The sequence below is a fragment of the Glycine soja genome, chromosome 1, assembly GCF_004193775.1.
Source record: "Glycine soja cultivar W05 chromosome 1, ASM419377v2, whole genome shotgun sequence".
In the NCBI taxonomy this organism is placed as follows: Eukaryota; Viridiplantae; Streptophyta; class Magnoliopsida; order Fabales; family Fabaceae; genus Glycine; species Glycine soja.
Genome location: NC_041002.1, coordinates 1,554,996 through 1,569,193, shown reverse-complemented (window position 1 = coordinate 1,569,193; position 14,198 = coordinate 1,554,996). Strand labels below are relative to the sequence as shown.

Below are 14,198 nucleotides of genomic sequence, written 5' to 3'. Positions count from 1 at the left end.
GGTAATTTTTTTCTCTTTTCCTTCTATTTTAACCATCTAATTCACCTTATAATAATTATAAATATAAAAAAAAAAAATATTTTTCTTGCAATCACGTTAAACTTAATTTTATTTTATAAGTAGACTTAAATATATTTTCATATATACAATATATCTCTTTTTCTAATGTCAAGGTTTGATACTTTCAAAATTTTACTTTTGGTATCGTTAATCTCAGTCTTAATCCATTAAAGTGATAATGGATCAAGCTAACAAAATTTTACATTAGACCAACGACAAATACTAAAAAGAAAAAGTTTAAAAATATTAGGTAATAAAATAAAATAAAAATATTTTTAGGAAGTAAACTTAAAAAAAAAAAAAGAGTATATTTATATATATTATGAAAAACAGATCCAAGCAGTAATTAAACCGCCTATCTTGATTTAGCTTTCCCAGGTAAGGACATCATCTCCTTTTGAGTAAAACAGAAATTAGTCGTAGTCCTATATATACTTGTGTTTTGCATGTCTTCTCCACTTTTTTAAAAGTGACTTGCGCTTCAGTTTTCAATCTGTTATAAATAAAATTGTCTTTTATTCTCATCATTTCAATACATAATAAAGTAAAATCAGATAGAGAAAATACTACATTCACACTCCTAAATCCTCTTAATCTTAGTTACATGAATCTATACATGGAGTATGCATCCGCCAATAAGTAGTTGGGAGTATTGTAGAACGATCCCAAAGTTCCAAATTTGGGGGAAGAACCCCACAAATCCGAGGAGGAAAGGAAAAAAAAATCCTGGATCAAGGTATTACTTTTTTTTTGGGTGAATGGATCAAGGTATTACTAAAGAAGAGTCAGTCATGCTAATTTTCAAGTTGCATATACAGGTAAAGAACGAATTAATATATCGTTTATTAAGAAACCAAAAAGATAACATACACAGCCGGCAGGTTGTGACACATCCTTAAAGCCCCAAACACCAACAAAGAAACCAGAACATATACCCACCAAAATAACGATACACTAATGTTGTGAATATTCCCACATCATGTACTGAAACCTGATGAGACAAATTCCGGTCATTCGTGAGATCTGGTAAATCACCATTCAGTGTAGTCATCAGCAAGGGAGATCGTATCTGCAGCTCAGTATGTAAGAGCATTTGATTTGTAATAGAATCCAGAGTCTATGACTAAGCAGCAAGAACAATGATGACGATTAGAAGCACGATCCCGAATATCACCAGAAGCAAGCATGTCTAGATATAAAAACAAACAAGAACATTTGAGATTAACAGAAAAATACATGAAGCTTTAAAAGGAAAAAAGAAAATGATGGGATCAAAGAACAAGATGATATTATCCATCAGCCATAATTAGAAAATTGAACTGAAAGTAATTGATATATTATGTATCATCCCCCACCACCTCACACCCCTGGCCCCCAAAACAAATCCCTCAACAGAAAGCGAAAATAGTATCCTCTAAGCAAACAGAAAACCATCCAAGAAACAACCAAAGCCCAAGAATATTGACTTAAACTATGTAAGACTGTCATTCCTATAAAAATAGAATATGGATCATGGACTCAGTACTCCGTAGCCTTACATAAGTTCAATTTGATATGTCATGAAGGGTGAAGGCTTCGATTCATTTAGCCCATAGAATCCATATCCTTTCAAGAAATTCCACGTCTAAACTTATGTGATGGGAGTAAAAGGGGACATAAAACCAACAATCCAATAATAAATAAGAGAAATTATACATTACCAAAGATGAATTTGATCTTTGCGTCTTTGAAGCTTTGGCAAGTTGAGATTTTGCTTGCGCAGTTGCTTCATGGGAATGCTCAATATTGGACCCGATATCATCTACAAAATGGAAATTTTACATCAAAGTTTAAAATTAAAAAAAAAAGTCTAGACATTTAAAAATATAGTACAAGAATGTGTGTAATTAGCAAAACTGGGAGGGGAAAAACTAAGTTACCAATCATTGCTCCTTGCTCATGGACAAGCACAGCAAGATCTTTGAAAATCTCATTTACTTCACCAATCTGCGACTGGATTTCTTGAATGCCTTGCTCTCTTTCCTCAATGATAGCCTCATTGAAGGAAATCTCATTATCTAAGAATAATACCTCCTGTCTGTGGCATCAATAATGCAAGAGATTAGGAAATAACATAATGCAAATGGTCGAATTTGATAAGTAGTCTTCTATATCTGGTATTACAAATGCATGTTCAGTTTTTTTATCAAATTTAATAATATGTGGCAGAATCCTTCCATTGATCACATCACCAATTCCAATTCCTTTGCAGCTTTGCCCCACTTGAAAAAAACAGAAGAAATAAGACAACACTTTTTAATATCAATGCCATTACTTTTACTTCGTACCCCATTGCCCAGAGGCTCTTCGCTATGCGAAGGTATGAGGGAGGGATGTTGTACGCAGCCTTACCCTTGCATATGCAAAGAGGCTGTTTCCGGATTCGAACCCATGACCAACAAGTCACCAAGGCACAACTTTACCGCTGCACTAGGGCTCACCCTCTTTAGTATCAATGCCATTACAAATGAGAAAAGCAATTGGCTGAATTCGAGAAGCAACCTTCAGATAAATAAATTTATGTTGAAGTTTTTCATCAAATTTAATGATGAGTAGCCTTTCAAACAAATAAATTACTCCCTCTGTTCCAAAATATAACACCCAATTACCTAATTCATTAAGATTAAAAAAAAGCGAATAATTTAGCTGATAGCAATAAAATTGTCTTAAATTTATAACTTTTTCCAAAACTATCCTTGTCATTAATACTGCTCTCTCTTCTAATTGGTTGTCAATACATTCTCTCTCTTCTTTTAATAAGGAGTATTTTTAGTCTAAAAATAATTAATGCAAGAAACATTATAAATTAAGTCTTATAAAAAGAAACAAACACTATACGGTTTATTAAGAAAGTGCTTCAGTATCAATTATATTCTGGCCTCATAAACTTGCAAATGTTTAACCCTAATATTTGATTCTTATTTTTTTAACAAAAGAAAACACAATAATCTCATGAAAATGAATCAGCAAATCAGTCGTTCACTGTCAATAAGATATGAGAAATCACCTTCTGGATTCCACAAGAAGTGCACGCTGTTCTGGAGTCTTATCAGAACCAATGTCTACTTCACTGGCTGTATAGCTGCAAGCCAGAAGAGAAGTCCATATCTTAAGTATTGTATGCATAAGTAATAAAAATTAGAAACAAAAACACACAGGTAGTCACTAAAGAAGTACAACTGCTCACCAAAAGAAGCATGGTATTCATTGCTAAGAATTAGTTAAATCGATAAAGTTGCTTCTACATAAGTTGTTGAGAATTGAAATTCCATATTGATTAGAGATATGGCCAATATAATTCTTATAAAATTCGGAAAATTCTCACCATACAAGTTGGGTTTGTGACGTTCATTAAGCCTTAAACCCAAATTCTAAGATAGTATCGGATCCTAAGTCTGTTATTGAGTCATCCATAATTTTCTTCATTTTATCCTAGGTGTGATGTGAGAAGTATTGTTATTGGACTACCCGTATTTGTCCATATTCTAGATGTCTAGTCTAGGGAATGAGGGTGTGTTGAGATCATACATCTTACAAACTGGTTTTGTAAGGTCGAGCTAGGCCTTGATCCCAAACTCTAAGATGGTATTAAAGTTTATCTCAACGGTTGTTATTGGACCTATCAAGCCACCCATTATTGGACCATTATCAAACCACAAGCAAATGTTCAATCCTGCAAACTTCAAGCTCAAAATGTCCAATCCCTGAAATGAGGAAGTGTATTGGAGATTGCACAATAATTAGTAATATGGCCAAAATAGTGTATATTTATCCCATGAGCTAACTTTCAAGATCAAGTTATGCCCAAACTCAAATTCTGATATGGTAGATTTTATCCTACTAGTTGTTGTTAGGTTTGTCAAGTCACTCATTATTGAACCACTACTGTATGTCTAGTCCTGCAAACTTCACACTTTAAATGTCAAGTCCTCAATGTGATGGGGTGTAATGATATGGCCAAAATAGTGTATAAAAGGGGACAATCCCATGAGCTAGCTTTTGAATTAGGCACAAACCCAAATTTTAAGATGGTGAGATTGCATATCAAGTATAGATATGGACAATCTTCACCTCACAAGTTGGTTTTGTGAAATTGAGTCAGGCACTAAGCACAAATTTTAAGATGATATAAGAAACTATCTTAGTTCCATTAATGGGCCACTAGTATTTGTCTATGCTCTAGATGTGTATTCTTAGGTGAGATGGGGTGTTGTTATTGGGTTACCTGCATTTGTCCACACTCCAAATGAGGGAGCATGTTGAAATCCCAAGTCGACTAGAGATATGGCCAATATAGTCCTTATAAGGCTAATTTTGAGATTGAGTTAGGTCATAAATCCAAATTCTAAGATGGTTTTGGCTTGGCTTATCTCTACTCAACCTGGAATCTCAATATAAGTCACACACGCAGGGAGTATCTTGCCACTTCCACAGTTAAAGTCCAACTTGGAAAACATTTATGTGTGACTGTCTCTTTTTTCAGTCTTACGTACAATCCCTCTTATAAAGAAGGGAACATAATATGCAAAAATGGCATATTATGGCGAGAAAGGAAATAGGATATTCAGTTCATATCACAATATTGGCGCAATAAAGGCTGATTCTCTAATTTACAAAATATTTACAGCTTAATCTAATCAATAAAAATATTAGCTGTAATCAAATCAAATCAATAATAACTAACTGACAGATTCCAACACTCCAATAACAGTTTATTAGCCACCTGGATGGAAGAAGTGCTTGCGGAACAAAAGGAGTGTAAGCAGTTTCCCTCTCCGCTGAAAGACGCTGTGCCTTCTGAAATTCTTTCAACACCGCCTGAAAATCTTTTGCAAGCTTCGCATCTGCTATCTTCTTACTTGCCTGCAAATACAACCAATACATTGAAGGTCACTTTTTCTTTCCTCAAGGGAAAAACAAATAAATTCAAGATCGCGCCACCAATAATTCAGTACATAAAGCTACAACAAACATTTAAAACACAAGCATTCACTAGTCAAACAGAATCCAAAACCACTTAAAGCTAGACCGTCCTCCACAAAATTGCCAGCTCGGCAACAAAATTAAGTAGTTTCCAAAGAAGCTCATGCATTACAGAAAGAGATCAAAACAAAACAAGTCTAAGAAGGCTTTGCAATTTGCATGTTCAATTAGAGTAGAACGCATTACATTAACTTCAACGTTGTGATCAATCTCACTAGCTTGCTTAAGCTTAGCCGAAGTATCCTTCACCAATTGTCCAATGTGCAGTCTCGTCTTGTGCCTGCAAATTTCGAACAAAAACTCGATTCAATCGTCGAATCGTTATCTTAAAACAGAAGCAACACGCAATCCGATCAATCCAAACCACAAAATCGAGGCAAATGTATAGAGAGAGAGTGATTATGATTATGATGATGATCTCACAGCTTATCGCGGAGTTCGGGGGTGTCCTTGGGGGTTCCGAGGGTGTTGACGAGTCTCTGGAACGTGGAGACGGCGGTGTTGATCTGAAAGATGCCGGAAGCCACCGCCTGCGTGGGGTCTTGTTTGCCGTTGATTAGATTTCGCCGGGAAGCGAAGGAACGGCCGGCCTCGATGTCCTGAAAGCTCATTTTTTCTATTATTAATTAATTAATCAACTGTGCGTAACCCTAACTAACTTTTATTTTCTCTCACGAGGACGAGATTCTGGAGTTGAGAAAGAGGAGATAGGGAGAACGTGGCGGATTAGAGGCTCCGATCGCCGGAGTACTGAGGAGATAGAAGAGATGATGTGAGTGCGATTTAGAGAGAGAATGGAATGAATGTTTGTTTGTTTGTTGGTGATGATGAGGCAGTGAGGGAGTTTCTTCCTTGTATGTAATTCACTAACGGCACGTCCACGTGGACCCGCGGCACACGTTTTTGTTCCAGCGGAGCAGACATGAGGCTTTTTTGGTCACGTCATATCAATCACCAACAATGCATTAATAACTATATTAATTAATAATAGTCTTTAAATTATATAAGAAAAAATGTTTTAAAAAATAAGGTTAAATTAGTTTTTTATCTTTTAATTTTTTTAATCTAATTTAATTTTCTAATTTTTAAAATTGATTTAATTTATTTCTACATCCTAAATTGGATTAATGATGTTAAGAAATCTTATAACAGTTGTAAATTAGTACTAAATGATTTTAAATCAACACAAAATATATTTTTCTAATATTATCCATTTAACTTAGATGATAAGACTAAATTAAATTCATTCTAAAAATTAGAAGATGAAATTAAATTTTAAAAAAATTAAAGGATTAAATCAAATCTAAATAATAAATTAGTGGTCAAAAACCTAATTTAAGGAAAAAATTATATAAGAGAAATGTTTAAGTTTATATAATTAAAATTTATAATTAACAAATATTATTAGTATATAAATTGTATTATAATTAAGATTTTAACTTATTTATTGTATGATAAATTATTTTATTTATATATTATTAAAAACATAATTGATAAATATATTTACATATATAACTAAAATTTATAATAAAAAGATATAAAAAAATTTGACAGAATTTTTTTTTAAATATATATATATATTATATCTATATTTATAAAAAAAATTTAAATTGTTATATTTCCAGCATAATAATATAGTGGCCCAATTATGTGCAAGTATAATTCATGCAGGCTAGGAAGCTAGATAGTATCTCCTACTTTATTATCTATGTATTTTTTTACATATATAAATTTTAAATAAAAATAATAAATTTAATAATAAAAAAATTATATATATAGATAATATTATTAGATTAAAATTAATTATTATAAAATTTATTATGTAAACTCATAGGTGTATTAAATATATATTAAAACTTTTAATATTATATATAGGAAAATTAATTATTTTGTAACATCATTGGCCTATTAGCTCAGTTGGTTAGAGTGTCGTGCTAATAACGCGAAGGTCGCAGGTTCGAGACCTGCATGGGCCATTGTTTTCAGATTATTACATATTTTTAAAAATCCTATACATAGGGGTATTTTTGGTTTTTTATCTCCTTTAATAAAATGTGCCAGGTGCAAAAAGAAAATCCCGTAAGCTTTTAGCATAATAATATAGTGGCCCAAATATGCAGAGTTCATGGAGACCAGCTAGATAGGTATCGATCTAGCAATAGTAGTGGCCCATTACAAGTCATAAAGAAATTAACCCAGAATTGTCGTAATCATACCATATCCAAATAGTATAGAATTTAAAAGTGACGGTTTTTAGGGTGGATTATTATTTTAAGTGGTTCATCATTTATCATTTTTCAGAACTGTTAGATTAATTTAAGGTACATATTCTTATTTTACATTTTCCATGTCATAACTTGACATTTTTTAGTCTTTCTCCTTCTTCGAGGCTTCATCGTTGTCGTCGATGGTCAGTCACCACAACCTCAAGATATGGAAAAGAAGAGAAAAAGGGGAGTCTTGTGAAAGTTTATTCATTTCCTTAGAATCTTAGAATGTAAGTTTAGGTCTAACTCAATACCAAAAACTAGCTCAAGGAATAAAGGTTGTCCCTCACTTATATACCCTTATATGACTTTTATTGTTAGCCGATGTGAAACTTAGATTTTTTTTTTTCAATACATTTGTTCACTGCACGAAACAAACCTTTGCGCGGAGGAACAAATCATCAAGAGAGGAACACCCGTGCATCCGCAACAACATAAATGGCGACAACGACACCGTCAAGGGGTCATGCCAACCTCAACATAGTGAATGAGGGTTGGTGAGTAACGATGACATTGTGGCAGTGATGGTGGTGACTGACCGCCAACAAGAGGGTGAGAGACTAAAGATAGTTATGTTGTAGAGGGTGTATGATGTCTCTTAGATTAATCTAATGACTCTTAAAAATTGTGCATGGTGATCCACCCTAGATAGTAGACGTCATCTTAAAAATATAAGACACGTTTGGATTTCTATGGGATGATTTCAAAAATATATTTGAGGAAAATCAGTTTTTCTAGTTATGTTTATTTACTTTTCAAAAATATGTACTTGATGGTTGAAAGATGAATGAGAAAAAAAAAATTGTGAGTTTGAATCTTTTTTATTAACAATTAATATTTATTTATTAAAGAATTTTTTTAAGATAGTATGATTAATTTAATTTATAAACTTAAAATTAATTCAAATTTAAGATGGTAAACTTTAATAAAACATTAATGTATTATTGTGAATTTTTTTTCTTTCCCAACAATAAATAAGCATACGTTAAAAAAATTTATTTTTATACACGCAACTTAGAAATGAAATTTTGAAAACTCAAATTTAGATTTATTAGATTGCAAACAATCAGAATATTATACGATTTGATACTCTTAATTAAAAAACACCTATTCATTAACATGAACATGTGGGTCGTGAATTATGATTGGAAGTTTGTGCAACCCCAAACTGAATCAAAATCGGTCAACTTTTTTTTCAGAGACCAAAAATAAAAATTCAAGGATAAAAAACATAATTAACCCAAAAAATTACTTATTTTTCAGTTAAAAAAAGCTACTTATTTTTCATTTTTCTTCTTTACAGAAAAATAGTTATTTTTCCAAGTGTTTTTATTTATAAATGTTTGGCCCAGATTACTTATAAGAAGTATTTAAGCTAAAAATAAACTAAACCGAACACACTCTAATTTTTATGAAATAGTTTCTGCTTATATGACTCAATTGAACCCATCATAAAATATCTTGCAAAACCACAATAGAGTGAACATATCTATTTTTTATGAATTAGTTTCTGCTTTTATGACTCAATTGAACCCATCATACTATTACTATTATTTGTGCACGGAGAGTCTAAGATTTACTTTTTCAAAGGTTAGTGGCACTCCTACATGAATGACTATGTAATTTCCTTACACTTTATTTACGTACCTGGTTTATGAAGGATTCGGATTTAAGACTAAGACATCATCGAGTAAAATTGTGTCGCGTTAAATGAAGTCATAGAAGCTATATATATATATATATATATAACACTTTAGAGGAACGTCAAGAATACCTTAAACATGCAACTGAACATGTATGCCCATGATACAGTGATACACCACTTTTTATGTACTATGACTTCATTGATTTTTGCATTAACAAAGAATATCAGTCAGTAATAAATACTATGTTCTCTCTCTTTATACCTTTTTGCGAGGCTTTTATATAATGAAATGTTGAAATTAAGGTAAATTTGAGCCACGAAATTTTTCCTTCAAACGCAAATAAAACATAAACATAAGATAGTGGAATATTGCATGTAGCTTGCTTATTATAGTCATTTGAAACCAAAAGATTCTCTGCTTGCAAATACAAAACAAAAACAATTATAATAAGACACTTGATATTACATATTATAATGTGATGAGAAAAAGAAATCAAACTATTTTCAATATATCAGGAAATAATACGTCACCTTTAATTTTCATCAAGAAGCATGAGTTCAAGAATTTTAATCTGCATTATTGAAGTCTAATTGCTTCCATACACAAATGACACGAACCTTTATTTTCTGATGATATCCTTCTAGGCACTATTGTTTTCAATTGTGACAAAAGGAAAAAAAATGATTCTTCAAATAAGGGGGAGGAAGTGATCGTTGAACAAGAGAGAGAGTTTAAAAAGAATAACAATATCCTTTACAAGTAAAATTTATTTTTATTTTGGCAAATCTCAATAATAAGTCGTAGCTAGCATGGAATTTACTTAAAACTTAAGACAAAATCGAAGTTAAAGTTCAAAGTCTTAACTCAAATTACTTTGACTAGAGTTTATTTTCTTCTGCTTTCATTTTTCTCTCACTGCTTATTATATTTGGTCTAAAACTTCATTTGTAAAACTAAATAATTGTTAGCCATGTAAATACTAAATAATTACAAATTGAGTAAATTATACCAAAATAATACCATGATTGAAATGGATTATTTTAACTGACTAAAATATTTAACACGGTAAAAAAATTTAGGAAAACAATAAATATATAGGTTATTGTTTTTTATTAAGGAAACTATAGATTATTTCATTCAAACTAATTAACCAAACACTAATAGAATATGAGTCTTTAGTACCTTAAGACATTATTTAAAGAATTAAAAAACAAAATATTTATTAAATAAATCATAAGAGAATATAAAAAAAATATAAATATCATAATTTTTTATTTTTTAATAAAAATATTTATATTTTAAATTCTTTAATTAAAGCTGTTAGAGCACAGGTGAGTATTTGTCATAAAATATTAGTACAATAGCAAAAATTAAATGATTTACGTAACGTTCATGTTATATGTTATGACCCGTTACCGGTTGTCCACCTTCGTAAATCGTGAGTCGTGTCGGGACAGGTCGTTCAATGACGCGGATTCGTGCTTTGTAGTTTGAAATCCTCAAATCCACGATACTGGCACGTGCGACTCTATTCCAGACACGTGTGAGTCCAACCCAGGCACGTGCCTTCAATCCGTCTTAAATCCCTTGCCATTTTTTTCTTCACTCACATTGCTCCTCACAGCACGACTTGTTCACCGATCAGAGCTTATTTTCGCGGCTGTTACCGGTCACCGGAGATTCTATCCGAAATCGTTTTCCGATGACGGTGAGTTTTCGTAACACCGCCTCTGTCTTTCGCACGTCTATTCTACGAATTTTTTCGAACCGTCAAAATTTCTGAAATTATTATTAGGCTTTTTCTACCGATAAATTTATCTCACACAGCAGCGAGTGTATTTTCTGAATCCTTTACAACATATTTGATTGTTTAATTTCTGTATTTTGATTGCTAGCGATTTTTCGCGTTTGCTTTTTTAGGCATGTGAACCTGAGGGACTCGTAACTGTTGTGCTACACGATTAGTGAAATTAGAGAACGTTTTGCTAATGCTGTGAGTGAAGTTAATTGTTTCATGACTGATACTCAAAGTTCGATATCAAACTTAAAACCAAAACACACTCGGTGTATTGTTGCTTAAACAATTCAAGTGAATAGAATCAGTAAGTGAGAACTATGTAAACATGGTAATAATTTATAGCTTACAGTCCTTAGTGGGATAAGGTGGTTGTTGTCGTTGTTGAGGGTTTCGGGGAATGGAATTAATTGGAACTGACATAAAGTATTGAATGGTGAGAAACTGGAAATGGTAGATCACATCTGTTGAAATTATAGGGTTTAGTTAGAGAAGGAGGAAGAGGGATAGGGAAAAAGAGTGAAAGGAGATTTTTAATAATATTGTTGTGTGTATTATGATGTGTTAAGACTTAAGATACAAGTCACTGAACTCATTTATGCTAGTACTAGTCACAAGACTCATAGTCCTAATATGGAAACCACTCCTAAGAGATCATCAAAGGAACTCGAAAATTTTCTGAAATAAAACAAATGATGTTATGAAATATTTTCTAGATGTTCTTACAACTTCATTATACCAGGTGCTTGATTGTGGAATAATGTTATATTTATGCTATAGATAATAATATCTTTCAAATTAAATTGTTTAGCAGGAGAGACATACATACTTATGACTTATCCTTTTAAAGGAGGTATATAAATGTATGTTCATAGCTGGGGGGGATACTGAGTTAAAAAAACTACAATTTTCAAAATCATTTTATGAATTTTTTATCATCCTCTCTTAATCTCTCTGTTTATATAAAACTTCATAAGACATATATTATAAGCAGCAATTGTAGACATGCTTATAACATACATATGAGACACCTTAAGAGGAGTTCTTTAAATAGTAAGTAATATAGTTGAATAGTATGCTTTGAAATTTGAATTTGTCCTTGATCATTTATGAGGTTTCAGAAATTTATTGCATATGAAGAAGTGGGTATTCTGCCATTTCAGGTTTCACAGTTTTAATATTTGCACTTTTTTCTTTCTCAGATAAAAACTGTTAAAGTCAGTAACGTTTCCTTGGGAGCAACTGAGCAAGACATTAAGGAGTTCTTTTCATTTTCTGGTGATATTGAATATGTTGAACTACGGAGGTCAGTTATTATGCTTGGTTTCATACAATCCCCATGTTAGGTTGCTTTCATTTATAATTTTTCCCATACAAATCATAAGTATATATATATTGATGCAGCCATGATGAACGATCTCAAATTGCTTATATTACCTTCAAGGATTCACAGGGAGCTGAGACTGCACTACTGCTTTCAGTAATCCACTTCATTAAATTTATATTTATATTATATTAATATATTAAATTTGTTTTAACAAAAAATCTCATTCATTATCAGTGTTCAGATTTCAAGCTTTAGAATTACATAATTGTTTGTCATTATCAGTAAGGCATACATTGTGCTGAAATTTTCAGTTTTGTGGAAAGTTAATGCAGTATTAACAAGTTACCTAGAAAAAAAATCTATTTGAGAATCATGGAATCCCACATGATTGAAGCTGTTATTAAGAAGCCTTTCATTAGTCTGTTTTTGTTAAGTTTTATTGGATATGCATGTTGTATTGATTACTAGTGCTGGAAACTGTCTCTTTTCTGCTTTGGATTGAAATAACCTTTTGCTAGTGAAATTGTTGAAAATTTTCAATCATCCTCCAGAATGAGATTGAATATAAATGGAGAATTTGACACAGTTTATTCTATAATCTGACAGATTAGAGTCTGAACTTGTGTTGTATGCTTTACTAGCCACTAGCAGTCTTCATTCTGGGCGGGGTTATTTTTGTGGTGATCGAAAAGAATAGCCATTTGAAGTATGGTCTATTAGTTGTAATTCAGAATGTGGGAAATGTGTCTGATTGTATTATTTTATTTGGGTATTAAATTTAATAGTGTTTTCTTGTAATTATACTAATGACATCGCAACTTGTTCTATTTCTCTTTTGTGGATAACTTCATTTAAGTCACAATGTATGACCAAATTTAACCTAGATTCACTTATGTCAGGGGGCAACAATAGTCGATATGCCAGTTACAATAACTCAGGATCCAGATTACCAGCTTCCACCTGCTGCGTTAGCGTCATCTGTGAGTCCTGCTAAGACCCTTTACAATTTAATATTGTACACGAGTAACTTGGCTGTTTTTGCCTTACAAGTTACAACTACTAATATTTTTGCAGGTAAGAGAAACTCAAACTCCTGGTGGTGCTGACTCTGCTTTACGGAAGGCAGAGGATGTGGTCTCCGGCATGCTAGCCAAGGGCTTTATCTTAGGAAAAGATGCTGTCAACAAAGCAAAGACCTTTGATGAGAAGCACCAGTTATCGTCCACAGCCTCAGCAAAAGTTGCATCTTTCGATCAGAAAATTGGGCTTAGCGAGAAAATAAGTGCTGGTGCTACAGTAGTGAGTGATAGAGTTCGAGAAGTGGACCAAAAGTTCCAGGTTTCAGAGAAGACCAAATCAGCATTTGCAGCTGCAGAACAGACAGTGAGTAATGCTGGCTCTGCCCTAATGAAGAATCGCTATGTGCTTACTGGGGCATCCTGGGTAACTGGCGCGTTTAGTAAGGTTTCTAAGGCGGCTGGGGAAGTAGGACAGAAGACAAAAGAGAAAGTAGAGGGTGCAGAAGAACATCAGAAACGAAAAGTGGAAGATCAATATGCACAAGTCCTTTCTGAGTCCCCAAAAGCAGCAGAAGCAAGTGAGCAGAAATCTTCCAAGCCTGCTCCTGCTCAGGGTTTGATCCTTTGATTTGCTTCTTGTATTGATATATATATACTTCCTCTTAAACTCCCAAAGTTTTTCAAGATGATTACTGTACCGACCTTTGTTTTTATCCTCAAGTCCTCTACATTTTTGTGGTTAGTATATTGAGTTTTGACATTTTAGTTTATTGCATTTACAACCATTGACAAATGTTTTTTAAATTGCTTTTACAATTTACACGAATCATCTTGTAAAAAGCACCCATACATCTCCTTGGATCAAAAGCTCGAACTGGCTCAGTCATTCTCATGTCTGGGCTCTAATGTTTTTTTCTTAGGAAAGATAAATTTCCAATAAAACTGAGCAGCAATAGCTGAATTTACAAAATGAAAAAGCAAATACTCAACACCTGGTGGAACAACCTCCACCCAATGTTGTTCAATGACTTCAAAAGCATTCTTAGCTAAACAATCAGTTAC

At 32.5% G+C, this 14,198-nt stretch overlaps 2 protein-coding genes and 1 non-coding gene across 4 annotated transcripts; 2 read left to right on the top strand and 1 right to left on the bottom strand.

Moving 5' to 3' along the window:
* Positions 1–803: 803 nt before the first annotated feature.
* LOC114408573 (syntaxin-22-like) lies at positions 804–5,920 on the bottom strand. Of its 2 annotated transcripts, none has more exons than XM_028371675.1 (7): positions 5,506–5,920; positions 5,269–5,362; positions 4,823–4,962; positions 3,107–3,181; positions 1,980–2,137; positions 1,756–1,861; positions 804–1,249 (listed from the first exon to the last, which is right to left on the bottom strand). In XM_028371675.1, the coding sequence occupies exons 1-7, from the start codon at positions 5,691–5,693 to the stop codon at positions 1,231–1,233; spliced, it is 780 nt and encodes a 259-aa protein (XP_028227476.1). In that variant the 5' UTR covers positions 5,694–5,920; the 3' UTR covers positions 804–1,230. The 2 variants fall into 2 exon arrangements, with proteins under 2 accessions (XP_028227476.1, XP_028227468.1); XM_028371667.1 differs by having other exon boundaries at positions 1,761–1,861.
* Positions 5,921–6,984: 1,064 nt separating this feature from the next.
* Positions 6,985–7,058, top strand: TRNAI-AAU. The gene has a single exon. It is a non-coding gene; the product is annotated as a tRNA-Ile (tRNA).
* A 3,512-nt stretch (positions 7,059–10,570) lies between these two features.
* LOC114408564 (binding partner of ACD11 1-like) lies at positions 10,571–13,906 on the top strand. Its single transcript, XM_028371656.1, has 5 exons — positions 10,571–10,703; positions 11,993–12,096; positions 12,195–12,270; positions 13,017–13,097; positions 13,192–13,906. The coding sequence occupies exons 1-5, from the start codon at positions 10,698–10,700 to the stop codon at positions 13,762–13,764; spliced, it is 840 nt and encodes a 279-aa protein (XP_028227457.1). The 5' UTR covers positions 10,571–10,697; the 3' UTR covers positions 13,765–13,906.
* Positions 13,907–14,198: the final 292 nt, after the last annotated feature.

Coding starts and splice junctions, on each gene's coding strand:
- LOC114408573 (XM_028371667.1), bottom strand. CDS start 5,693: ATGAGCTTTCAGGACATCGAGGCCGGCCGTTCCTTCGCTTCCCGGCGA. Junction 3,182..4,822: donor CAAGCACTTCTTCCATCCAG/GTGGCTAATAAA, acceptor TCTGGCTTGCAG/CTATACAGCCAGTGAAGTAG. Junction 1,862..1,979: donor TGAGCAAGGAGCAATGATTG/GTAACTTAGTTT, acceptor TCCATTTTGTAG/ATGATATCGGGTCCAATATT.
- LOC114408564 (XM_028371656.1), top strand. Junction 12,097..12,194: donor GAATATGTTGAACTACGGAG/GTCAGTTATTAT, acceptor ATATTGATGCAG/CCATGATGAACGATCTCAAA. Junction 12,271..13,016: donor AGACTGCACTACTGCTTTCA/GTAATCCACTTC, acceptor CACTTATGTCAG/GGGGCAACAATAGTCGATAT.